The 23,811-nt window shown below is 56.3% G+C and overlaps 2 protein-coding genes and 4 non-coding genes across 14 annotated transcripts in view; 3 read left to right on the top strand and 3 right to left on the bottom strand.

The window, feature by feature from the left end:
* Positions 1 to 754: 754 nt before the first annotated feature.
* TRNAL-UAG lies at positions 755 to 836 on the bottom strand. Its single transcript has one exon. It is a non-coding gene; the product is annotated as a tRNA-Leu (tRNA).
* A 6,011-nt stretch (positions 837 to 6,847) lies between these two features.
* Positions 6,848 to 6,920, top strand: TRNAT-UGU. The gene has a single exon. It is a non-coding gene; the product is annotated as a tRNA-Thr (tRNA).
* A 2,416-nt stretch (positions 6,921 to 9,336) lies between these two features.
* Positions 9,337 to 9,418, bottom strand: TRNAL-AAG. The gene has a single exon. It is a non-coding gene; the product is annotated as a tRNA-Leu (tRNA).
* A 686-nt stretch (positions 9,419 to 10,104) lies between these two features.
* On the top strand, positions 10,105 to 10,176 carry TRNAP-AGG. The gene has a single exon. It is a non-coding gene; the product is annotated as a tRNA-Pro (tRNA).
* Positions 10,177 to 17,686: 7,510 nt separating this feature from the next.
* RNASE10 (ribonuclease A family member 10 (inactive)) overlaps positions 17,687 to 23,811 on the bottom strand; it is a 72,149-nt gene continuing 66,024 nt past the window's right edge. For 6 of the 9 annotated variants that reach the window (XR_005370337.1, XR_005370336.1, XR_005370334.1 and 3 more), the window contains exons 4-5: positions 18,212 to 20,186; positions 17,687 to 17,848 (exon numbers count right to left, since the gene is read on the bottom strand). The gene's annotated coding sequence lies outside the window, so the exon portion shown is untranslated. The remainder of the gene's footprint in view (positions 17,849 to 18,211; positions 20,187 to 23,811) is intronic. The other 3 variants (XR_005370339.1, XR_005370340.1, XR_005370341.1) reach the window with 3 other exon arrangements.
* On the top strand, positions 20,047 to 22,478 carry RNASE12 (ribonuclease A family member 12 (inactive)). Its single transcript, XM_038558420.1, has 2 exons — positions 20,047 to 20,204; positions 21,731 to 22,478. The coding sequence occupies exons 1-2, from the start codon at positions 20,171 to 20,173 to the stop codon at positions 22,204 to 22,206; spliced, it is 510 nt and encodes a 169-aa protein (XP_038414348.1). The 5' UTR covers positions 20,047 to 20,170; the 3' UTR covers positions 22,207 to 22,478.

Here is a 23,811-nt window from a genome sequence, read left to right as displayed (position 1 = left end):
CTCCGCGAGGAGTAGATCCACTTGAAAGGAGCGGGTCAGTGGCTAAGCCAACACCATTCACAGCACAGCCCCCTGGGCCCCGCGCAAGGAGTCAGCCAAGAATCAGCCTGGAAGAGTTTTGGAATCGCAAACCCACCTGCAAGGTGAAATTCAGAATAACTGTGTACCTGCCCTGCCACCCGGGGTGCAATGATGCCTGAGTGAAAGTGGGAAGCCTGGGAAGAGTGGGCTTTCGCATTCATTCATCATATTCTGTTAGAAAAGTAATGTAATTAAAACCCCAATCGGGTGTGTGCAGGTTATTTCTCGAAGTATAGAGCTGCGACTCCCATAACCAGTGCCAGCAGCGGGCTGATGGGGGTGGGGGGCGGGCGGGCGGGCAGGGAATTTCCGGGAAGTCTTTCTGAGCAGCTGATGCCCATGCGTCGCCGTAAGAATGAATCCGTGTGAGTGTGGATTTTAGAAGAGGGAGACCGAAAACCTTCTCGATTGAGGGGACCCAAAAGCAGGGCCAAGCCTAGCCGAGAAGAAGGTGCGCCGCCAGTACTAAGCCCGGGAGGGAGGATCAGGAGAGGGAGGATCTCCGGAAGGAAACAGCGCTGATTTGATTTGCAAATAGAGAAATCCGTGTCCCGTAGGAACTTTGTGATGGGGAAGAGGAATTTTGCATAGCTTTTGGTACTTAGTCTTTTACCAGCTCCCCTTTTAACAAAGAACAGTGTTGGGGATTTCTAGCAAGATTAAAACGCTCTCCTGGCAGTGATGGGATTCGAACCCACGCCTCCGAAGAGACTGGAGCCTAAATCCAGCGCCTTAGACCGCTCGGCCACACTACCACAGCCTCGGGGGCTTTTTTCCATCTCTGAGTTACTTACCCATCGCAGCGTGCAGGCTCCAAATTCGGAATTTTTTCTTCTTCCGTGGTTAGAAGGGCTCCCCGCGCCGTCCTCGTGCACCCCCGCGGACCCGCTCCCCCCGCCGTCCTCGTGCACCCCTGCGGACGTGTGCAAACGCAGGGAGGCAGGGTCCGCCGTAGTCGCGCACCTAGAGAGGGGCCACAGTATAGTCGCCGGGTACCAGTGTGCGTGTCCCAGGAAGGCTGTGCCTTTTCTTTGACTTGGGCGATAGGACGCAGGGGTCATCCGCCCGGCAGCTTAGTGCAGGTGGAGGACCGGTGAGGAGCCCGGAGCTGAGCGCTCGGGCGGCGGGGAGCGAGGCCGCAGCTCGGACCCCGCGGGAGCAATATCGTGAGCCCGGTACCTCGGGGGGCGCCCCCCCTCCCGCTGCTCCAGGACCTCGGGGGGCGCCCCCCCTGCGAGCCCCGGGACCTCGTGGGCGCCCCCCTCCCGCGGCCCCCGCCCACGCCGCCCGCCTCTCCTCCTGGCCTGAGGCGGCTCCGAGGCGGTTCCCCAAGGCCTGGGGGCCTGCGGTTGGGTCCCGTGAGCTTCTGTCCTCGCCGCCGGGGCGGGGGGGGGGGGGGGGGGGGGGGCGACAACGAACAGATGCGAAGTTCTAGAAGAGCTGCTTGGAAATGGGGCGCAGAGAGCATCACGTGGACGTAGAGGGTCGTGGGGAAGTGGAGCCAGAAAGTTGGGCCCCGGAGGAAAGGGCCTGGATGGACCCAGGTCACAGGTGGGCTCTTGGGCGCCAGGACCGCTACCTGCTGGGCCACGGCCTCTCCAGCCTCCCACCTCACCCCTCCTTGCAGACAAGGTATTAAGTACCTCCTTTTTGCCTTCTGCTTTCCTCTCTCTAGTTCTAGAGCTCCCTGGGCACAGACGGGTGTCCACCCTCCGCTCCAGGCAAGTCCCTTTCCCTCCAGAAGCTCCCGGAATCAGGAGCCAGGCACAGGCTTGGAGGCTGTCTGCAGGGAAGGCCACTGGGCACTGTCCAGTCTCACGGGAGGGTCAAAGGTGTGGCTTCTGCGCCCTACACCCTGGAGGCAGAGGGATTCAAACCCCTGTAGCTTTGGGGTGAAGGGTAGGACTTCCAAGAAATGTCACTTTGTGTTTCAGAATCCTCAGAGAAAAGCAAGTGTGAGCAGCCTGCCTTCAGCAGCACACCAAAGTTTTTGCCACTTTGGAAAGACTAGGTTTTGTGTAACCACCTCAGTATGATAAGGAAGCATCAGTCACAAAGGGAGAAAACAGTCAGGGGCTTTTTATTACTTCAAAGAAGTGGGGAGGAAATGGAAAGGGGAAAGGTCAGCGGAGGGGCCTGGCTGGCTTAGTGGGTGGAGCATGTGGCCCTTGATCACAGGGTGGTGGGTTCAAGCCCCAGATTGGGTGTGGAGCCTACTTAAAATTTAAAAAATAAACAAAATATTCGTTGAACTATTATGCCTCCTACTGAGCCAGACAAGGAACTTGGGCCCATTAATAGGTCTTGGGAAGGCCTCATTGACACTTTTGATGAGCTCCCAGATGTGATTATACAGGCACGCCTGTGTCTGTGTTAGGGCACATACACATTTGAATAAACCACGATTTCTGTAACTATGTTTTAACTTAAGACAACAACAACAACAGAGATTCTCATAAGATGGAAGTGACCTGAGCCCTTCTTCATCAGGCCCTAAAAAGAAGCAGTCGACTGGAAAGAACCTGATTGTTACAGCAGAGCTCCCTTTGATGCTGAGATGCCGCATGTTCCGCATCCAAACTGACCGATGCGAAAGCACGTTCTTATCAGGAGAGAAAGTACCACACTCTCCCTTACCTGGCTGAAGTGTCTGGCCCCTTTCTGCACATGCTGTAAAAATCTTGTTGAAAATTAAACACTAATAAATAATAGGTTCCTTTTGATGAATGTAGCAGATAGTCCTTTCAGCATTTATTGAGTCCCTACTTTATATTTAGCTCCTACGTGGTCTACATGCTAATTACATCATCCGTCACAGTAGTGCTGAGTACAGCGACGTGCTTTTACTTGCAAGTTTTCTAAAGTAAACATTCAAAGGAAAGGAGAGGAGGGTAATCACTTTCCTCATTTTCAACAGGGAGAATCAAGCCTCTTATTTTTAATTTATATTTTTCCCTTACAATGTTCATCATCTCAGGAAACCAACCTACTATTAAGTCAGACTTACCAGAAGTCCGGCCACTATCTCTAATAACAGTCCAGGGGGCCGAGCAGGAATCCTGTAACAATCAGTCCCAAGTGGCCAAGACTTGATTAGTAACTGATGGCTTTCCTAACATTTGTTCCCGGAGCAACCAAAGAAAACCAACCATGGCCCCTAACCAATCACATAGGACACCTGCTTACAGATGGGCTGTCTGCAGCTTCCCCGCGCCAAGAGTCCTCACTCAGCACTCCCCGAAGCCGCCTTCTTGTTTTCCCCTATAAAGCTTTTCCACTTTTCTGTCTGCCTCGGAGTTTCTGCCCAAACTCAAGTGATGATGACTGACTTCCTTGTGACAGCAAGCTCTGAATAAACAGCCTTTGCTTGCTGTCGTTTAGTTGGTCTTCATTTATTTCCACACTAGAGTTAAAATTTTGCCAAATCAAAAAAGTTAAGGGAAGATGGAAGAAATACAGATAAATAAGGAAAAAAGTAATGAAACACAATCCTAAGACGCCTAGCAGGAGTCAAGTGATTCTAGAGAACTTCTAATTGGCCAGAGCACCAAGAACATGCCTTTTTCATGTTGTCCTCTGGAATGGGCTAGAGGAATGGGTTCTGAGACCCTCGAGTCAGGCCAAGTGAGCCGAGGGCACCGCGTGGCTGGAAACACGAGAGCCTTTGATGTAAGGTCCCGAGACAAGCTCCAGGGGGAGGGGATAGGCCGTGTGCAGACCGAGCCTGCTGGGCAGATGTCTATTTATCCTGGGAGAAGGGTGACCGCATGTCCCTGACGTCGGTCATGGGTGTGGACCTGGCTTCTCCTCTTGGAATGCTCCTTTGAGCCTTTTAAATTCCTTTCAGGTGTGTGGCTAGCAGGGTACAGTCACGGGGCGGGGGGGGGGGGATGTCCGTGCACGCAGGGAAGAGAGCTTGCTGAGCCATGACGGGGTGAGGGCGAGGGCACGGAGGCCAGGAAAATGTCAGAGGAGCCAGGAATGCCCCAGAGAGTGAGAGAGGAGAAACCGCCTAAGCAGGGAGGGGCGGGGAGGGGAGGGGACAGAGAGGGGACGGGCAAGCCGCTGGGGAGCCGATTTTGACCCCTTAGCCATGTCGCCTACGGCCAGTGTCTCTGGGTAAAATGACATTAAAGGTGGTAGTAATGATGATGGTATCGAGCCCTTATTCCCAAAACAAGGACACCGTCTCTCTGTAAGGTTCCGTAGCTGGCCCAGGGCTTTCTAGCCACTTGGCTACATCCCCACGTCTACACACACCAGCACAACACACCACCCGGGACTCAGCATTTGTTCTGACTTGGTTTTCCTGCCCCAGAGAGAAAGTCAAGCACCCTGGCGTTTCCTCAAGGATTATGGCACCTGTCGCTAGGTGCAGAGGGATGCCCATGCCGTGGCCTCCGAGGTTTCCACTGCTAAAACGCCCCCCATAGGTCAATGGGGTACGGCGACCGAGCCTGGATTCCCCAGAGCAGAACTGCTGGCGATGGGTCCCCACGGCGAAGGTCCCAGTGGGGCCTCGAAGCCCCAAGGACCAGGAGCAAGCTCTTGCCCTCGCAGGCTGCACCGACTCAGGCCTCCCACAGAGCAGGCCCAGTGCCCGCAGGTGTTCACCTCTGTGTATCTCGGGGCTTGTCCACATTCTAACTGAGGCCACACGGCGAGGACTCATGGGACAGGAGGACCCGGAGCTGCCTGCAGCCTGACCTGGCGTCAGATGGGGTTTCCACCTGGACCAGCACTACATGGCCCTTGGCCCTCCAGGCAGGCTCTAGTTGCTGTTTGCAGAGTTTTCTGTACAGACAGTTCCTTCTGGAAGCTTCCCCACGTAGTCATTCCCCAACACAGAGGAGTCAGTTCAAAGCCTTGCAGTTCCCTTGCACACGGGGGGGTGGGGGGGGGTGGGGGTGGGGGGAGATATTGTCTGACAGAGAAAGACTGAGGTTTGAGCACCAAAATAGCATTGGGAGAAGCAGCTGTTGCCAACCCACAGAAGATGCTATCACCCCCTCTGCCCTGAACAGGTGCATATGTCATCCCATCTGAGGACATCGGGAGGCTTCTCCCTGACTCATCCCTGAACCAAGAATATCTGCCACGAATGCCTGATTTTGCCGATCTAGAGATTTCTCTTCCTTAAAAATGCGTAAGGTCAGTGGCATCATGTTTGACCTCAGCACAGCTGACAGGAGAACTGCAGGCGGTGTCTTCCTGTGGGATATGGGCTCTCAAATGTGGGGCGATGATCTAGGGGAAGCCAGTGGGGCCTGAAGTGAGAGAACTCGCCTGAAGCAGAACAAAGGCGGTGGAAGCTCATTGAATACACCTCAGGGGAGCCGCGTGCAGGAGAGCAAAGGAGGAGCTGCGTTCAAGGCCCAAGGTCAATGGATGGGCCAGGGAACGGATGGAATGTTCCATTTCTGTGACTGTGCCTGGTTGTGGGTAGCCCATGGTCAGTAGGGCCCATGGATACTCCGACGTGGGTCACCCGATGGGCCTGTGTGGGTACCGCGGGTCCTTGGGTCTTGGTCGAGTCTCCATTGCTCAAGCCTATCGCCTGAGGGTGGCCTTGACACTGGAGACCTGGGGCCCTGGTGCCTCTACGCAGCCAAACCCGAAGGAGTCATGGAAGGTTCCTGGGCTTGTCATGAGAAACAATTGAAGGACAGACAGACATACGGCACAGCGGGTGAGCGGGGCCAGCAGGGAAGTTTATTAAGGCACAAGATACGCTCCTGGGATATGGGGGCGAGAGCAGGCGAGCGAGCACTGTGTCCAGGGGGTTGGGTTTCTCTCTTTTACCTGCAGCTGTTAACTAGGGGGTGGAAGTTCATTAGTTGGGGCGAGCAGCAGGTTTCCCACTTTTTCTTCCTGAGTCAGGGGTTTCCTGTCTTGGCCTCGCCGTCCTGGGCGCACGTCTGGTCTGGTCCCGCTTCTTGGGGAGCGCGGCGGGCACAGGCCTCTGGCCTTCCTGGAGGCTGGCATGGGGCCCTGCTTGCTGACCTCCCAGCTGTTGTGTTGGGCCCCGCCCTCCGACACAATGGGTCATAGGTCACAGAAGCCTTGCACATTTCTAGGCCTCGGACAAAGCAAAACATCAACAAACAGTGCTGGAGCAGGTGTGTGGGCAGAAAGCCTGAAGCTTACAGAACAGATTTGCTTCGCTCTTTGGGGGGTTGCATGAATCGGGGCCTTTTTCCTCATCCGTGATGATGATATTTGCAGTAAGAAATAAGTATAAGATCTTAATTTTCAGTTCCTGCTCAGTAGCTTATATAAAGAAGATTTTCAAAGAGTGAAAATCCTTTTTAAGAAGTTATATTATTTTCATGCCCAACCTGCACGTGAATCTGCGCATGTGTTTAAGGCAGGGTCACACTCTTCCTCCCCAATACCCGTTCCCCCCACTGCCTTGTCTCCCTAAATCCTCGGGGGGGAAGCAGTAGCTCCAAAGGACACACTTGGGGTGCGGGGCTCCGGATCCAGCAAGGACAGCCCCGCCCTAGACTCCTGTTCACCCTGCGCAGAACCCGGCGGGAGGAGCCTCAGGGCCGGGCCCTCCTCCATCGGTCCTTTCTGGGCCCAGACGCGCGTGTTTCCGGGCGAGAGACCACAAGGCGGCCTGGTGGCGGCTCTTCTCAAAACGGAATCTTGCCGAAGAATCCACGGGACCGAGGAAGGCCCCGAGCTGGAGGCCGGGCCTCGGGTCGGGCCGGGCTCCCCGCCGCGGCTACAAGGGGCGAAGACGAGCAGGGACGCGGGAGGTGGCTCCATAGCTCAGGGGTTAGAGCACTGGTCTTGTAAACCAGGGGTCGCGAGTTCAAATCTCGCTGGGGCCTGCGGTCCTTTTTTCCTGCGAGTCGCCTGGGGCCACTGGCTGGCCCGCAGGACCGCGGGGTTCCGGGCCGCGCCCCCGGGGCTCCACCGCCCTCCCCCAGCCCCCCCTCCCCCCCCACGGGGACGCCCGGATTCTCGCTTAGGGCGCGAGAGGTCCCGGGTTTAAATCCCGGAAGAGCCCCGTTTGGCGGCTCCAGCCCGCGGACGCCCTCTCCGTCTCTGCGGCGCGCGTGGGGTGGGGAAGGGATGTGCAGAGGACGGGGCCTGCCCTGGGCGCGGGCGCGGCGCGGGTCAGCGTTCCAGCGAGGTTGACCTGTGGCTGACCTGAGGCCACATCACAGTGGCTTTACTTTCTCCCTTGCCCTCCCTCCTCCCCCTCCCTCCTCTTTCCCTCCTCCTCCTCCCCCCTCCTCCCCCCTTCCTCTTCCCTGCTCGGTCCTCATTCTACTCGACCCCACTGGCCTTCTGTCTCAAACACAAGGCCCTGTTTCCTGTTCTAGACCTTTCCCTTGCTATTTCCTCTTCTTGGGATATCATTTCCTCAGATATTCCTATAACTTCCTCTTCAATTCCTTCTGTGCTCAAACGTCACCTCTTGAGACAACGTGCTTGATCACCTTTTCCAGAACAGCCCTCCACCGTCACTATTCCCTACGTTATTTTTTCTTCGCAGCACTTAATCATTTGACAGGATTATGTACATTCGTTTTTTTCCTTCTCTTTGCCCCTATTAGGATATGAAGCCCAGAAGGCCAAAGGTTTCATTATGCTTGCGTCTGTGCCCTAAGCACTCACCACCGTGTATGGGATGTGGTGGGTGATCAATGCGTGAACGAATGAATGAATGAGTGAATGCGTGAATGAATGAATGAGTGAATGAAGGCATTCCTGGACACACCAGCCGGCCTCCGGAAGCCACGACCCCATAACGACCCCATAACGTGGCGTTCGGGCCTCTGGGTGCACCCTGCGAGCCGGGCTGCGGGCTTCCAGGGACACAGGCCTCCTCGAGCCTCCAAGCCCCGGGGTGAGCCTCCCCGCACCTGCGGACGCCACTTACCAGGATCGGTACCGGTGATAAAGAGACTTTTTAATTTTTTAGCCAGACTCCCACGAAGGCTTCTTTGCTCTCTGAGGTTTCCTGTACAGTGTGCGTCCTTGCTCGTCCAGCCTGCGGTGGAATTTCAACCCCGATGGGCGAAAACAAGGCTAGGCCTGTGCTCTGAAATGTGTTGGGTAGGTGCTTAAGTCACGGGAACACGCAGGCCGTGGAGCGCCGGGCTGTGCGCCGAGCACCTCGCGCGTCGCTGAACCTGCCCCGAGGCTCCCGGGAGTAGCGCGAGGAGGTCGAGGCACGCAAGACGAGCCACCGGCCTGGGCCGCACCGTGGCGGGAAGCGGAGCCCCGGGGCCCTGGGCCGGAGCTGTCCCTGCAGGTGTCCCCCCAGATGTCCCTGCAGCCGCTCTCGCAGGTGTCCCCGCAGCCGTCCCCGCAAGTGTCCCCATAGCCGTCCTGCAGCCGTCCCCGCAGCCGTCCCCGCAGGTGCCCCCGCAGGTGCCCCCGCAGGTGTCCCCGCAGTCGCCCCCGTAGCCGCCCCCGCAGCCGTGCCCGCAGCCGTCCCCGCAGGTGTCCCCACAGCCATCCCGCAGCCGTCCCCGCAGCCGTGCCCGCAGCCGTCCCCGCAGGTGTCCCCACAGCCGTCCCCGCAGCTGTCCCCGCAGGTGTCCCCACAGCCGTCCCGGAGCTGTCCCCGCAGCCGTCCCCGCAGGTGCCCCCGCAGCCGTCCCCGCAGGTGCCCCCGCAGGTGTCCCCGCAGCCGCCCCCGTAGCCGCCCCCGCAGCCGTCCCGCAGCCGCTCCCGCAGGTGTCCCCGCAGGTGTCCCCACAGCCGTCCCGCAGCCGTCCCCGCAGGTGCCCCCGCAGCCGTCCCGCAGGTGTCCCCGCAGCCGTCCCCGTAGCCATCCCCACAGCCGCCCCACGCACAGCAGCGCACGGCCTTCCGCGGAGGGCACCGTCTTACAGGGCCTCCAGGCCGCTCTGCGGTCGTGCGGCCGGCGGGCTTCCTGGCGGCGGCGTTCCTCCATTCTCGACCGCCCGGCGGTGTCACTAACAGGCAGAGCGGGCCACACCCGCTCTCCGGTCGAGTGGAGGGCGGCGACGCGCGGGTTGCGGGCGGAGGGTGTGCGGGGCCGGCGCCTGACCCCGGGGACCAGGGCCCCGCGGCGTCGTTAGGAACCCGCGGCGAGATCACCGCCTTTCCAGGAACAACGGAGTGCGGAGGGCGGATACCCGGGGAACCCGCAGAGCAGCGCGGGCCCCGCTGCACAGCAACTAAAGAAAGCGGCGGAGTTCGCGCCCCGACGTGGCCGCGCCGCAGCGATCATCGCCGTCCGTCACGGGTGGGTCAGAAAAAAGTGGATGGCAGCGGTGGGATTCGAACCCACGCCCCCGGAGAGACTGGAGCCTTAATCCAGCGCCTTAGACCGCTCGGCCACGCTACCTGCCGGGGCCCGCCGGCGGAGGCGCACTCCCTAGCCTTGCCTTCCCTGCCCGGCTCCGCCCCGGCCCCGCCCCGGCCCCGCCCCCGGTGCCCAGGCCCCGCCCCCCGCCCGGTCAGTCGGTCCGCGGCTCTCCCGGTTCTTCCCTGGCCGCCCCCTCGCTGGTTTCCCGCGCCTGCTTCTTCGGGGCCGCAGGGCTTGAGGCCGGCGGAGGGAGCCCCGCGCTCCCGGAGCCACAGACTGGGCCGCCCGCCCCGCCGGGCAGCGCCGGGACCCGTAGCTCCGCGGGGGCGGGGGGGAGGAGGGGACCGCGGGGGGGCGCGGGGGGCGCGTTCCCTGAGCCGAAGGCGGGGCCCGGTCCGCCGCGCGCGGAGCCCCCGGAGCCCCCCGCCCTCCCGTCCCCCTGCGCGCCCCTACGCTGGGGCCTCCCCGCACCGCCGCGGCATCCCTGGCTCCCCCTGCAGCGGAAGCGTGCGGGGATCGTCCCCTTCGGGCCCGCGGGTTCCTAAAAAAGACTCGTAGCCTAAGGAGCGCCGCCTTCGGGAATCTGCGCGCGGGCGCCGCGGTGCAGGTCCCCCCCGCCAGGCCGCACCCCACGCCCGCGGCGGGGAGACGGGTCTCGTCGGACGCCGCGGGCGCCTCCAGAACTGCCTTTACTAAATGGGAGAAATGAGCGGCCGGGCGTGCAAGGCTCGTTGGTCTAGGGGTATGATTCTCGCTTAGGGTGCGAGAGGTCCCGGGTTCAAATCCCGGACGAGCCCTGTTTTTCTGTCGGGAGCCTGTGCACCTAGTGATGCAGGACCAGCAGGAGCACCTGTGCGCCTGGGAGCACCTGTGCACCTAGCGTTGCAGGACCACTGCCCCACCTGTGCACCTAGCGATGCAGGCCCCTGTGCACTTAGCGTTGCAGGACCAGCGCCTCGGGGAGCACCTGTGCACCTAGCGATGCAGGACCAGCGCCCCGGGGAGCCCCTGTGTACCTAGCATTGCAGGACCAGCAGCCCGGGTGTGTACGTTACTCTTCAGACGCATGCACTTGGCGTGAGTGACTCGGACTCGGACCAGATGCCATCACGTGTAATTCACACAGCGTTTCTTCTAGGAAGCCACTGTTTGTAAGATCGACCATGAGTTCTCTTCTGCCGCTTCTCGTGATCACCCAAAGTCGTGCATTCCGGATGGGGCGCGGGGTATTTTCTATCAATCGTCTTGCGTAACCCTGGATTTCCGTCCACTGCCATCACGGGAGCCCTCCCTTGGGTGCTGGGACCCCCGAGGGTGGCAAACACAGGGAGGTGTCTCAGCACGCAAGTCAGGGCCCCCTCCGTCCTTGCAGCCGGGCCTTCCGGGGACCGTGTGCATGTGGGGCTGCCACCCCCCAGGGATACACTGAAACAGGGCGCCCAGGCCTGCGCGTGTCAGGCTCACCTGCGGAGCTTTGTCCCCATTCGCTGGAGTGCGATCCTACCCCACACCAATTTAGTGGGACTCTGGGAGGAGAGGCCTTTGGCCTTTGTTTATCAGTTATTTATTAAAAGCTCCCAGCTCTAATGGGCGTCGGGAGCTACAGATGCTACCCATGGCTCTCCGGGTCACGGCGGGAGACTGTGCCCCGTACCCCAGTCACCCCGGGCATCCTGTATCCCATCTGCCCCCCTTACAACCCCCCTCCATCCGGAGCTTCATCTTCCCTGGATACTGGATATGGTCTGTTCTGGGTGCAAACCGGAGCCAAACGTAGCCTCTCTGTGAACCTCCCCACGGCCCAGGCTCCGGAAACAAGCCCTGCTAAGAGTGGGGAGCTCCGGAAGAAAAGGGGTGGCCCAGTGGATCAGCTTGGTTTCGGGGGGCCAGGTGAAAATGTGCGTGCCTCTCAGTCCTCACGGAAAGGACTAGACCCCACAGGATGTGCCCACACACTCCCTACCTGCTGGGCACTCGGTGCTCACAGCCACTGGAGGTGCCCGACTCACCTGATGAAGGAGACCTGGGACCTCCCGGGCTGTTCCACGTGTCTCTCAGCTCTGGGGCTGAGATCGAACTTCTGGCACCTCGTCGAGATTTGCGAGAAGTCCTAAATAATCCTGGGACCCCCAGTAGCCCTCCACACCGCTCTCAGCCCTTCACCAGGTGACGCTGGCCGGACGCTGAGAATCTCTTCAGCGCCCACGGCCTTCTCACCACCTGCGGCAGCCCCGCCGGAACCTGTGCTGCTGCGGCAGCCCTGACGGGGTCTCCGGTCGGCCTCGTGCCCCTCCGGGCCCTGGCAGGGTCTCCAGTTGGTCCTTGTGCCCCTCCGGGCCCTGGCGGGGTCTCCAGTTGGTCCTCGTGCCCCTCCAGGCTGTGCCCACAGAGCGGAGCAGTCTTGTAACCTAGGCCGGAGCTGCTCACTTCTCAGCTTACAAGCCCCTGTGTCTCCATGTCACTCAGCGTAGCGTCACAGCTCCTTGTCGTGGCTTTAAAAATCTCCAGGGGTTTTGCTGCTTCCTGGCCTCCCCCGGCTCCCGACCTCTCCGGGCACCCACTCCTTCCGCTGGCTGCGTTCCCACGACGTTAGCCGCGAGTACGCCTCTCGGGTTCCCACCCCAGGGCCTTGGCACATGCCTTTCATTCTGTCTTGCGTCTTCTCTCCCTGTTGCCCGCATGGTTCAGCACTTCACTGCTTTTAAGCCCCCTGCCTAGATGCTGCCGCCTGCTGGAGGGGCTCGTCTGACCCCCACATGGAATAGCTCCCACCCTCCTTGTTCTCTGTCCCCCTTCCTCTGAGTTTCCTCTTTGCACAAACCACGCCTGACTTTGGCTCCTGCCACTGTGGCTTTTCTTTTCTTTCTTTCTTTCTTTCTTTCTTTCTTTCTTTCTTTCTTTCTTTCTTTCTTTCTTTCTTTCTTTCTTTTTTTTTTAAGATTTTATTTATTTATTCATGACAGAGAGAGAGAGAAGCTGAGGGAGAAGCAGGCTCCATGCAGGGAGCCCGATGCGGGACTCGATCCCGGGTCTCCAGGATCACACCCCGGGCCGAAGGTGGCGCTTAATAAACCACTGGGCCACCAGGGCTGCCCAGCTGTGGCTTTTCTTAATGCCCCCTCGCCGGCCACCAGGATAGAAGCTCCCTGGGGACAGGATGTGGCACTGCTGCCGTGTCAGGGCCGCCGCAGTGCTTAGCACCCAGTGGACCCTTGGTAGGTATGTGGTTGGTGCACGGTAGGAGTCACGGGGACCAGAGTCCCCGAGGCTGCCAAGGAGCCCCGGGCCTGTCGCAGGGGTACTGGGCCTGTTGCACAGGAGGCGGGCTCCTGGGCGTGGGGCACGTGCCACCTGGGGAGAGGCTGAGCGGGGCGGCGCGCCTGGGAGACAGCACTGCGGCAGCCGTCCTGTGGGGCCGCAGCGAGGCGCGGCCGTGTCTCCAGGGAGCCCAGAGAGGCTCTTCCAGCTGGACGGACAGCAGGCGCCAGCAGGCTGTCGGAGGTGGGACGGCGCCCCTGGCCCCCGGCCCCTTGCACACCTGGCCGCCGGCTGCTGGAAGGCAGGGCTGCTCCGGAGACCCTGACCCACGTGGTGTCTGGGGTAGCGCTGTAAGGTCACATGGAACAGGGCCCTAAAATGACTCATTTGATAAGATGAAGCACGAAAGTCCACGGTAGGGACGCCAGAGAGGAGGAGGAAGGCTAAGGTTAGGAGGGGGTAGCTCCTGTGCTGGTGTCGCGCTGAGGCGTCGCCCTTGGGAGCTGCCGCGGCTCTGCCCTCGGGCTCTTATGGGACACACGGGGACAGGAGCTCATTCTGGGTCCCCCCGGGTCTCCTGCGGACCCTGCCGTGCGCGTGGTAAGACGGTGGAGCTTGCAGGGAGGCAGCTGTGCTGTTGTTCACGGAGGGGCGCTCAGGCAGTTAAGCTGGACAGTTTATCTATTTTTAAAGATTTGATTTATTCCTGAGAGACACAGAGGCAGAGACGCAGGCAGAGGGGGACGTAGGCTCCCCGCAGGGAGCCCGACAGGGACTGGATCCCAGGACCGGGGTCACGGCCTGGGCCCAAGGCGGATGCCCCACGGCCGAACCTCCACCCCGCCTAAGGAGGCCGGTGAGGCCCACGGAGGCCCGCTCAGACTCAGGGCCACGGAGCCGGCCAAGCCGGAGCCGTCAAGGCGGGAACCTGGCCTTCGGGGCTCCCAGGTGCTGCGGGCCGGAGCTGGCTTGTTCACTTATTGGTTTGTTTTCTCAGATGGATGTGACCCCTTAGGGCCTCAGTGATTGTGTGGGGTCGGGGCGGTCATTCGTCGTCTTTCAGGAATCTTATCGGTTTTTCGGGGGGCCCGGCACTGGCCCCAGCGGGGAGCAGAGCCCGGGAGCCCGGGATGGATCCCAGCGCCCTGGCCCCTGGCCGAGTGCGGGGAAGGCTGGGCTAAGGTCCTTCCTCCCGAGGTTCAAAGGAAGCTTCGGGGGCCTGGGCCGAGCCCGGGTCAGAGCACTCTCAGAAGGGGAAGTCCGAAGTGACGGTGGCCCCCGGGTAGAAAGCCGCACTCAGGCAGCCTCCCAGCCGTGGCCTGGTGGCAGAACTTCCAGGGACTCACGGGAAGTCACGAAACAAAACCAGAAAGGCCTGCTTTGCTGCAAGGGAGAGCGGGATCGGCCCCGCTCACAACCTGGGGGTTTTCACGCAAGGCGCAGACTGATAGGCCCCAATCCGAACGCCCGAGGCAGGCACGGCTTGTCCTCGGACACACGCAAGCTTGAGTCTGAGGTCCCAGCCGCAGAAAGCCGCGGTGAGGTAGCGGGAGGGCGGTGGGCAGCCGGCCCAAGGCTTCCAAGGGTGTCCCCTGAATGCTGCAGGTAACAGCTTGTCTGGGGAAATGCTCGGCAGTTGCCAAAGGTAGCCAACAAACCCCCAAAGTAGGAGAAGTAGGAGTGCCTCGTGCACCCACCCCTCGGGTAGTAGTAAGTGTTCTTGATTTGGGGAGGCATGTGATCCTTCGGCCAGGATACCGCCTTCCGACCCCATTTCACAGGGCTGCTCCACACCCACCGCCGTCCGGAATCAGCTCCACCTTCCCCACCTCTGGGCCTGGTGGCCGGGAGGCAGCTCCCCGCATCCCCATTGCCCACCCTGACTCCAGCCTGGGCGGCAGGGGCCACACCTCCACTCCCTCCATGCCTGGGGGGATAGAGTGGTAGCCAGGACACCGTCCTCGTTAGACACTAGCCATCGGAGTCATGTAGCAAAGCTCAGAAACAGTTCGTGACCGCAGAAAGGGACCTTACGGACTCGGATTCTTCCTTCATTCTTTTCTCCCACCTCCATTTTAGGAACGATGGGACTCGGACTCAGAAGTGACACACAAGACCCGACACCTTTTACTTTTCCATCTGTTGAGCAACAGCAGACAAGACGGCAAGCTGCAGAATAAATGCATTTCTTTGGGGTCGTAGGGGTTGCAGTCTGGGGGCACAGGGAGGACCCGACGCGTGCTCTGCCGACACAGAGGGGGTCAGGGTGTTTAAAGAGGAGAGAACTCGCAGGAGCTGTTCTGCATGAAATGCGGCTGGTGCCGTCGCCAGGATGATGCTGAGCTGCCAGAAGCACCCGGAGGGTCACAGGCAGTGCTTGCCAAGGAGTTTTTCTGGCCTTCCGGATCCTTCCAGGATGCAGTTTGCACAGGCCCGAAGTTCAGGTTCCGCGTGGGTGGGGCGAGCCTCAGGCTTACTGAGAACAGAGCCTGAGGTGGGGCTCGACCTCAGACCCCCCGGGACCCCCAGGACCCCGGGATCATGACCTGAGCTGAAGGCAGACGCTTAACCAGACTGAGCCCCCCAGCTGCCCCAGGAAGATCAGTTTGGGGCAAGGTATTTTTTAAAATCCTCCTGAGAGCTTCTAAAACCTTTTGGGAAGGGGACTAAAATTCTAGCAGCAGGGAGGGCTGCAGTTTGGATTTTTTTTTTTTTTTTTTTAAGAAAGGGAGAGGGGGAGAGGGAGAGGGAACATCAGCGAGGAGCCCCAGGCAGGGCTCAATGTTATGACCCTGAGATCATGACCCGAAGGGAAACCAACCCTTGGACGCCTAACCGCTGAGCCACCTAGGTGCCCCGGGTTATTTTCATATGAACATTAAAGGAAGAACAATCCCCCAAATCTAATGACCTGGGATTAAGTTACACTCCCTTCACGTATTGTCTCCCAGTCCCACCCAGAGCCATCTAGGGGCCTGGTCTCCCGCGTCGTTTCCCAGACGGATGCTTCGTGGAACCCTGTCCCCTTGGATGTTAAGAGTGGGACCCCTCAAATGAAGCTCCAGGCTCAAATCCGTTTGTAAAATTCTGAATTCGATGAAATTGGTCAAGCTTCTCAGAATCTCACGCTTTGTGAATCTCGTGACTCTCCAGGGGGAAGAATATAGTAAATAACGTTTCTGAAACTTTTGATCCCGAAGCTTTTTTCTTGAAGCATATGCTCAGCAGCCTTTTCCAGAACAGTTTCCCCGAAGGCAAGTAGGAGAAGCGTGAGTGTGAGTGGTCTCCTGTGTTTGTTTTCCCCCTCTTCCTTAGTCGTAAGAAACCAGAATTTTGGGGCACGTGGGTGGCTCAGTTGGTTAAGTGACTGCCTTCAGCTTGGGTCTTGGTTTTGGGGTTTAGGGGTCATGGGATTGAGCCCCACATCGGGCTCTGCAGGGAGTCTGCTTCTCTGTCTCCTGTCTCTCACTCTCTCTCAAATAAATACATAAAATCTAAGAAGGAGAAGGAGAAGGAGAAGGAGAAGGAGAAGGAGAAAGGAGAAGAGAAGAAGAAGAAGAAGAAGAAGAAGAAGAAGAAGAAGAAGAAGAAGAAGAAGAACAAGAACAAGAACAAGAACAAGAACAAGAACGAAGAAGAACAAGAACAAGAACAAGAAACCAGCATTTTAGCCAGGCACATGCTCACTCAGAATAAGCCCAGCATTTAACCCCATCCCTTGCAATTGACTGTGCCTGTGCAACCAGGTGATTGCCAAGGAGACGTGAGGGGAGATAGCACATGAAATTCTGGGGTGCGCCCTTAGAGGGCAGTGCCATGCCCCTTATGTGCCTTCCTTCTCCTTGGTGGCTGGAAGGCAGACATGATGGCTTGAGCTACAGCAGCCACGGGAGGGGAGTGAGGTCCAGCACCTGGGGCACCTCCGCAGGACAGCCCTCCTGCTGGTCCGCACCCCGGGGCGCCGTGGGTGCTGCAGGCCCCGGAGCCAGGCAGGCACCCTGCGGCCTCGTCCCCGAAGTCCCGGGGGACCACCCGCGCCGGCGACAGGAGTGGGACGGGGGCCAAGGAAAGGACGGAGACTCGGCGCCCTCAGAGGGCAGGTGCGCTGGACGGTATCCTGTGGCGCCCTGCTCCAGGGCTGGCCGGGCGGCTGTGGGGGCGCCTTTAGGACACCGTGCCTCCCAGCAACCCCCGCCTCTCCCTCCTTTTCCTTCTCCCCCTGTGCAGTCATCCTCTCCTGGCTCCCCCTCCTCCCCCTCCTCCCCCTCCTCCTGGTCCTCTCCCTCCGCCTCCTCCCCTCCCCTTCTTCCTCTTCTCCTCCTCTTCCCCGTCCTTCAACTCCTATCTTTTCCCTTTTCCCTCCTCCTCCTCTCCCTCCTCCTCTCCTTCTTCCTCTCCTTTGTCCTCTCCCTCCTCCTCCCCATCCTTCAACTCCTCCCCTTCCTCTTTTCCCTCCGCCTCCTCCTCCTCCTGCCTCCCTCCCTCCATCTTTCCATCCTTTCCCTTTTCAGGCACATGGGACAGACTTGGACCGAGTCCCTTTGCAGCCCATGCTAGGCCTCTCTTTTGTTTCATTCAATTTTATTACTCCCCCTTTATTCCTTCTGCTGCTTCTATTTCTCTCGCTCTCACAGCATTTCTTGATCCATGTTCTTCCCTCCCGTTCAGCTATTGGGCCCCCTTGGAAAATACGCTGTCTTACCTTGGAGCATGGATGTTTTAAATTTAAGTATTTAAAGGGAGAATCTTCCTTCAGACTCTTACCGCTCATCACACAGCACCATGTTTTCTTCGAGTTCTGGTCGTTTTGCTCTCTGTAAGTCTAGTGCATTATGAGACCACTTAACATGATTTTATCTCACGTGTCTGATGCTGCCTTTTTTTTTTTTTAAGATTTTATTTATTTATTCATGAGAGATACACAGAGAGAGAGCGAGGCAGAGACACAGGCAGAGGGAGAAGCAGGCTCCATGCAGGGAGCCCGACGTGGGACTCAATCTCGGGTGTCCAGGATCACGCCCTGGGCTGAAGGCAGTAGCTAAACAGCTGAGCCACCTGGGCTGCCCCCCCCCCCCCGCCCCGACGCTGCCTTCTTCATCCACTCCCTTCACGGGGACACCGAGGTGGCCTCCAACCCTGCTCTGCCGCTGGTCGTGGCTCCATGGACACCCCTACGTGCGCTCCCCTCAGAAGAACTGTCAGGGTCTGGACCTGGGACGGGATGGCAAGGACTCAGGGACCACCCCTCAGTAATTTCACCAAATGCTTCCAGATTGTCTTCCAGTGTCCCCATACCAACCTTCATGCCCACTATCATCTTTGCCAGCACTTGATGTAAGATTGTCTCTCTCTTTTTTTAAGATTTTTCTATTTTTCTTTATTTATTAGAGCATGAGCAAGGAGGAGATGGAGAAGCCGAGGCCGGCTGCGCTGGGAGCCCGATGTGGGGCTCCACCCCAGGACCCTGGGCCATGACCAGAGCCGAAGGCAGCCCTTGACCAAGGGAGTCACCCAGGCATCCTAGATGTTCTAATTTGTTATAACCTGATAGTCATAAACTGATCTCTTGATTACCTTAATTTCCATTTATTTGATTACTAATGAAGTTGAGCGTCGTTCACCACTCATTTTGGCTTTCTCTTCTCAGATTGACTTTTCATTGTTTTTGACAGGTTTCTCTCCCGTGAAGTGTCCTGTCTGTCTCCTGCTGACGCAAGCGAGGCCCTTACATCTAGAAGGCAACTCCTGGTTAGTTTTAGGCATCACAGGTGTTTCCTCCCGGGCTGCTGGTGTGAACCCAGGCTCAGCTCAATTTCTGCAGAGTGACACTCTGAAAAGCAGGGACAAGGCTACCTGCCTCAGTTGAGGATGAATTTTGTAACAAACGTTGCCTCCGGTTTTATAACCGTAATATACCATTTGTAGTTCAGCTACTTGGAAGTCCCAGCGGGATATGTTACAATATGTGTATTTATTTCTCTTTATCCAGTGGAAATGTTTCTGCAGATAATGTGCAAATCAAAATTTGTTCACTAGAAACAATTAATTATGTATTTATGGGCAGCTCGGGTGACTCAGCAGTTTGGCGCCTGCCTTTGGCCCAGGGTGCGATCCTGGAGTTCCAGGATGGAGTCCCGCATCGGGCTCCCTGCATAGAGCCTGCTTCTCCCTCTGCCTGTGTCTCTGCCTCTCTCTCTCTCTCTCTCTCTCTCTCTCTGTTTCTCATAAATAAATAAATCTTTTTTAAAAAACTATGCATTTACATCTTGGGGGTGCCAGGCAACACATATCCCAAACGAAATGGTTTCAATTCTGAAAGGATGCCCATTATGTGAATTTGGGGAAAGTAAATAATAACCTCCTGGGTATCCATTTCCATGCTCTGGAATTACGCTTTTGTTGTTATTGTATAGAAAGAGACCCATTCTTTGAAGCCTTTTCCAGTATTTTCCACCCCAAAATCATTTTCTTCTTACCAGTTAGAAAGACACCGATGTGTACAGAGGAGACTACGTAGCTGTCTCTCCCGAAAGAGAAATCATTTCAGGGCAAGAAGTAATAAAATCAAGTCAATTTTCCCCATTTCTATATCAAATGACCAGGAGATGGTGGCAACAAAACGTCTTCTGTTTCTCAATGCTTTATGCCACCGTCTTTCACCAAACCCTCGTCCCCTGCACCCCATGTCGGTGTCCCAAGAGTTCCCAAGTTTTGCTCCATATTAGAACCACCGGGGGAGCTTTCACTAATCTCAAACCCAGGTTACACCTGACAGCAGTTAGAGCAAAATGTCTCAAGGTGGCGTCGAGAAATTCCCAGGGCATTCCAATGCCCAGCAGGGCTTGGGCACCTTTGCCATACTCTGCCAGCAGCCCAGGGCTTTATCAAAACTAATGGTAGGGGCGCCTGGGTGACTCAATTAAGCCTCGGCCTTCCTTCTGCTGAGGTCATGACGCCACGGCTCTGGGATGGAGCCCCGGATGGGGCCCCCTGCCCAGCTCCTCCTCCCCCACCACCCCCCCTCCTGCTCCTGCTCGAGTCGACATCGACATCGGGGACTGTTTCTGTCCGGTCCTGGGCCTCGTGGGAATGCCGCTTGCTAGAACTTGGCCTTCGACTGTAGAGTGTCGAGAGGGGGAAATTGTTGTGACTCATCATCCCCCCTCCATCCGAAGCGTTCTGCAGCTCACCTGCTCTTTAATGAGGGGGTAAGGGCTACTTCCCAGGCTTGTAGAAAGGCCTGCACACCCGGAGAAGAGAGGGGGCTGCGTGGGACACATACCAGGGCTCCATAAACGCTGGGGAAGTCCGCGCTGGTTTACGGAGGACGCGACTGTCCCTCTGAAGGGAACTTGCTGTTCTTCCCCGGTGGCGCCCAAGCAGGTTCCCACAGGCTCCTCCCTTTCTGCTCTTTTTACTTGGGCCCACCCCGCACTCACCTGGCTCCCTGCCCATTATTGTCAGGGAACAGCGAGACACAAAGGACAGTCTCAGGTCCACGGTCCACAGTCCACGATCCACGATTGCAAGGATATGTTGCCTGTGAGAGCTGCAGCGAAAACAAAAGGTGAGAGTTGCTGGCCGCGTAGGAGAGGTTGGGAGGAACTGGGAAAAACAGATCGGTAGATAGGGCCGAAAACCTGTGGAATTGGATGGAATCAGCATTGAGACAATTATGGGAAAGGGAGTCATCCAGCAATAGGGGGAACAACAATCAGGCCTGGTAGTTTTGAGCATCCTGCTACATCTGCGCCCCATGATAAGCGCTCTGGTGGTTCGGGAGCAATAGGGGCGCTTGGGGAGCCTGCAGAAGCAGAGTAAGCCCAACACAAGGGATGGTCGGAGAACAGTTCGACACTAAACTCCGAGAGCCGAGATGGCCTGAGAGGGCTTTCTTTTTTCTTTTCTTTTCTTTTCTTTTCTTTTCTTTTCTTTTCTTTTCTTTTCTTTTCTTTTCTTTTCTTTTCTTTTTCTTTTTTCTTTTCTTTCTTTCTTTCTTTCTTTCTTTCTTTCTTTCTTTCTTTCTTTCTTTCTTTCTTTTTTTGCAACTATTTGCTTTATTTCCAGAGAATCTCTAGGAATCAAAACTCACCCAAAATGTATTTCTTGTGCTACTTAATTATTAGCCTAACACTAAAACACATTTAGATATTATCAAAATTTAAAAATGCGTTTGAGAAAAGAAATAAGGAGGTATAAACAGAAAATCAGTCGACAAGTGGAATTTACTAGAGGACAATGTTGCTGGTGCACCCGCTGGTGGCAGTGTGGCTATCCTCAATGCCACAGCCATGAATGGCATTTTGCAAGTATTGTGGCTGTCTACACAAGCATTCACTTAAGTTAACGGAGTTTTGCCATTTCCTTTGTAGCAATCTTTCCTGATCTGTTTACTCTGTCTGCATTTACTGTATGAGAATTGGCTCAACTTACTTTATTATGTAGGCTTCTTTTTACTTGGTGATATTCGCTGAAGAAATACGGGGCTGACATTAGTTTTAATAGAAATGCTATACAGCCTGGGCTTCACGTACCAATATAGTCAAGGTTTTTGTGGCCTGCTCCATATTGATGTTCACCAATGCCAATCTATTTCTTTTTATTCTTGTAATTTCATATTTTTTTATTTTAAGGTAAGTAAGAAATCCTTTTGGATTCTAGCATGTAATATTCAGCATTTAAATAAACAAAACTCTAGGGATCCCTGGGTGGCTCAGTGGTTTGGCGCCTGCCTTTGGCCCAGGGTGCGATCCTGGAATCCCGGGATTGAGTCCCATGTCGGGCTCCCTGCATGGAGCCTGCTTCTCTCTCTCTCTCTCTCTCTCTCTCTCTCTCTATGTCTATCATGAATAAATAAATAAAATCTTTAATAAATAAACAAAACTCTGTTTTGCCATAGAAAACCACATTACTATCACTTTCGGGCTTTCTTGAAGAGCCGCACCTCTAGCTGGAGTTTGCAGGGTCCCACGAGAGTTTAATTAGCAGAGAGAAGGAAGTCAACTCTCCCAAGGGTTGGGGAGCACAGTCAGGGGCTGCGGCTGGAGGAATCTGATTGCCCTCTGTTAGGTCCTGTCGCTTCTCACTCTACAGGAATTAGGGCAGAAGATGTGAAGGGACTCTTACCCCTGATGATCCTAATGGTGATCATTTTCCTGCTGCTTCTGTTCTGGGAGAATGAGCTGCATGAGGAAAGAGAGGTGCCAACCCTGGAGCACTTGCACGTGGACTACCCTCAGAGCGACATTCCTGTAAGGTACTGCAACCGGATGGTCTTACAAAGAGTCATCAGGGGACCTGACAACACCTGCAAGAAGGAACACGTTTTCATCCACGAGAGGCCTCGAGAGATCAACAGGGTGTGCACCTCTCCCAAGAAGAGGGTTTGTCAGAACCATTCTTCCATCTTATGTTTCCAGAGTGTGACAAAGTTCAAAATGACAGCTTGTCAGCTCATCGAAGGCACCAGATATCCCGCCTGCAGGTACCACATTTCCCCCATAATGGGGTTCGCTGTTGTCACTTGTGATCACATGGGGCCAGTGACTCTGCAGAGGTATGTTGAGTAAGTGGAGACCAGTGCCTGAGACCGTCTCTTCCCTCTCTCAGGGATGCTAGCCCTCACCGAGGTGCACCTGAACCATGGGCCTGGGTAGTGCCTTGAGTAAACTGCGTAGCCACTGGGGAGGAATCCATTTATCCTCCCAGTATTGCTGAGCTGGAATCTTTTTATTCTGCTTTAATCTAAAAACAAAAACAAAAACAAAAACAAAACAAAAACAAAAAAACAAAAAAACTGAATTAAATCATAAACTGAAAAATAAATAAATAAATAAATAAATCATAAACTCTGCATGTGTTTTAATTTCTTTTTTTTTTTTTTAATTTTTATTTATTTATGATAGTCACAGAGAGAGAAAGAGAGAGAGGCAGAGACATAGGCAGAGGGAGAAGCAGGCTCCATGCACCGGAAGCCCGATGTGGGATTCGATCCCGGGTCTCCAGGATCGCGCCCTGGGCCAAAGGCAGGCGCTAAACCGCTGCGCCACCCAGGGATCCCGTGTTTTAATTTCTTGTCCCTTTTCTTGCAGTCATTTGTCAAGAGCCAAAAGTGAATCCGAGGCGGAGCTGGGATTAGGGTAAAGTGAGGGAGGCACTCACTTCACGTTCAAAATTTAAGGGGCACCCAAAATCCCAGTAATCTAGATAAACGGAGTTTTAAAAATCAAATTTAATGCAGAAATGTCTGAAGAATAAAATACCCAGGTTTTAAATAAAGACCTAGTCTGACAGGATTGGATCTAAGGTGACATGAGTTAGTGAGTTTTGCCGGTATAGGGTCAGATCCTATTATACAGCGTTTTGATATTTCATGATCAGAGATTATTTTGCATTAAATTAAGATTCTTAAGTGTTGCATTGAGATATTAGGACTCTTGATTACTGGGCTCTTGGGCACCCTCCCTTAAGTCTTGGGCCTGGACTGAGCGTCTGCTTTGGTCACACCGCACTCCCGGGCTTGCTCCTGGGTGGAGAGGCACTTGGAGTAGTTTAGGGTCTCCTCTGAAGGGTACCTATAGTTCCAGCTGCACCTGTTCCCACTCAGCAGCTGCCTCTGAGCCTTGAAAGAAAGGGAAAGGGAGATGGCAAGGACTGCCTGCCTGGTCAGAAACCACGTCCCTCGGAGCCGGTGAGAGGAGTGACCAAGGGTTTCCCAGGAAGAGATTGAGACTCTCAGAGCTCGGTGTCCCTCTCGGGCATCCCAGAGGGAATAGACACCTTGCCATCCAGGGTCCTAACTCCTGTCCCCTTGGCGGCCTTACAGCCGGTTCTTCAGCTGGCCCACATCCAGCCGTGGGCAGGGCATCCTCGGGGCTGGGGCGAGCGCTTGGAGCGAAGGGAGGAGGCCTCCTTACTGGGGGGGGGGGGGGGAACCTCGTGAAGTCCTGTTCTTTCCCGAGCAGTGGTCCTCACACCCAGCAAGCCAGGCGCTCGCCCCAGCCCGTCTTTGAGGTCTCCAGGCCTGTTACTCCACAATTCCAGTTCTCCTGGTGGGAGGCCAGGGTCAGTACAGAGAGTAGTGAGGAAGAAGGGCAGCTAAGCGCCAGATTATGGGGTCACTGACTCTGAGGTATGACATTGCCGTCCCGGGAGAACCAAAAACATGGTGAGCT

The sequence above is a fragment of the Canis lupus genome, chromosome 15, assembly GCF_011100685.1.
Source record: "Canis lupus familiaris isolate Mischka breed German Shepherd chromosome 15, alternate assembly UU_Cfam_GSD_1.0, whole genome shotgun sequence".
In the NCBI taxonomy this organism is placed as follows: domain Eukaryota; kingdom Metazoa; phylum Chordata; class Mammalia; order Carnivora; family Canidae; genus Canis; species Canis lupus.
This window is presented reverse-complemented; position numbering and strand designations above follow the sequence as displayed.

What these genes read in the sequence shown, in the direction of transcription:
- RNASE12 (XM_038558420.1), top strand. Translation starts at nt 20,171, where the DNA reads ATGTTGCCTGTGAGAGCTGCAGCGAAAACAAAAG. An exon ending in AGCTGCAGCGAAAACAAAAG is followed by an intron (nt 20,205 to 21,730) that starts GTGAGAGTTGCT and finishes CTCACTCTACAG; the next exon opens with GAATTAGGGCAGAAGATGTG.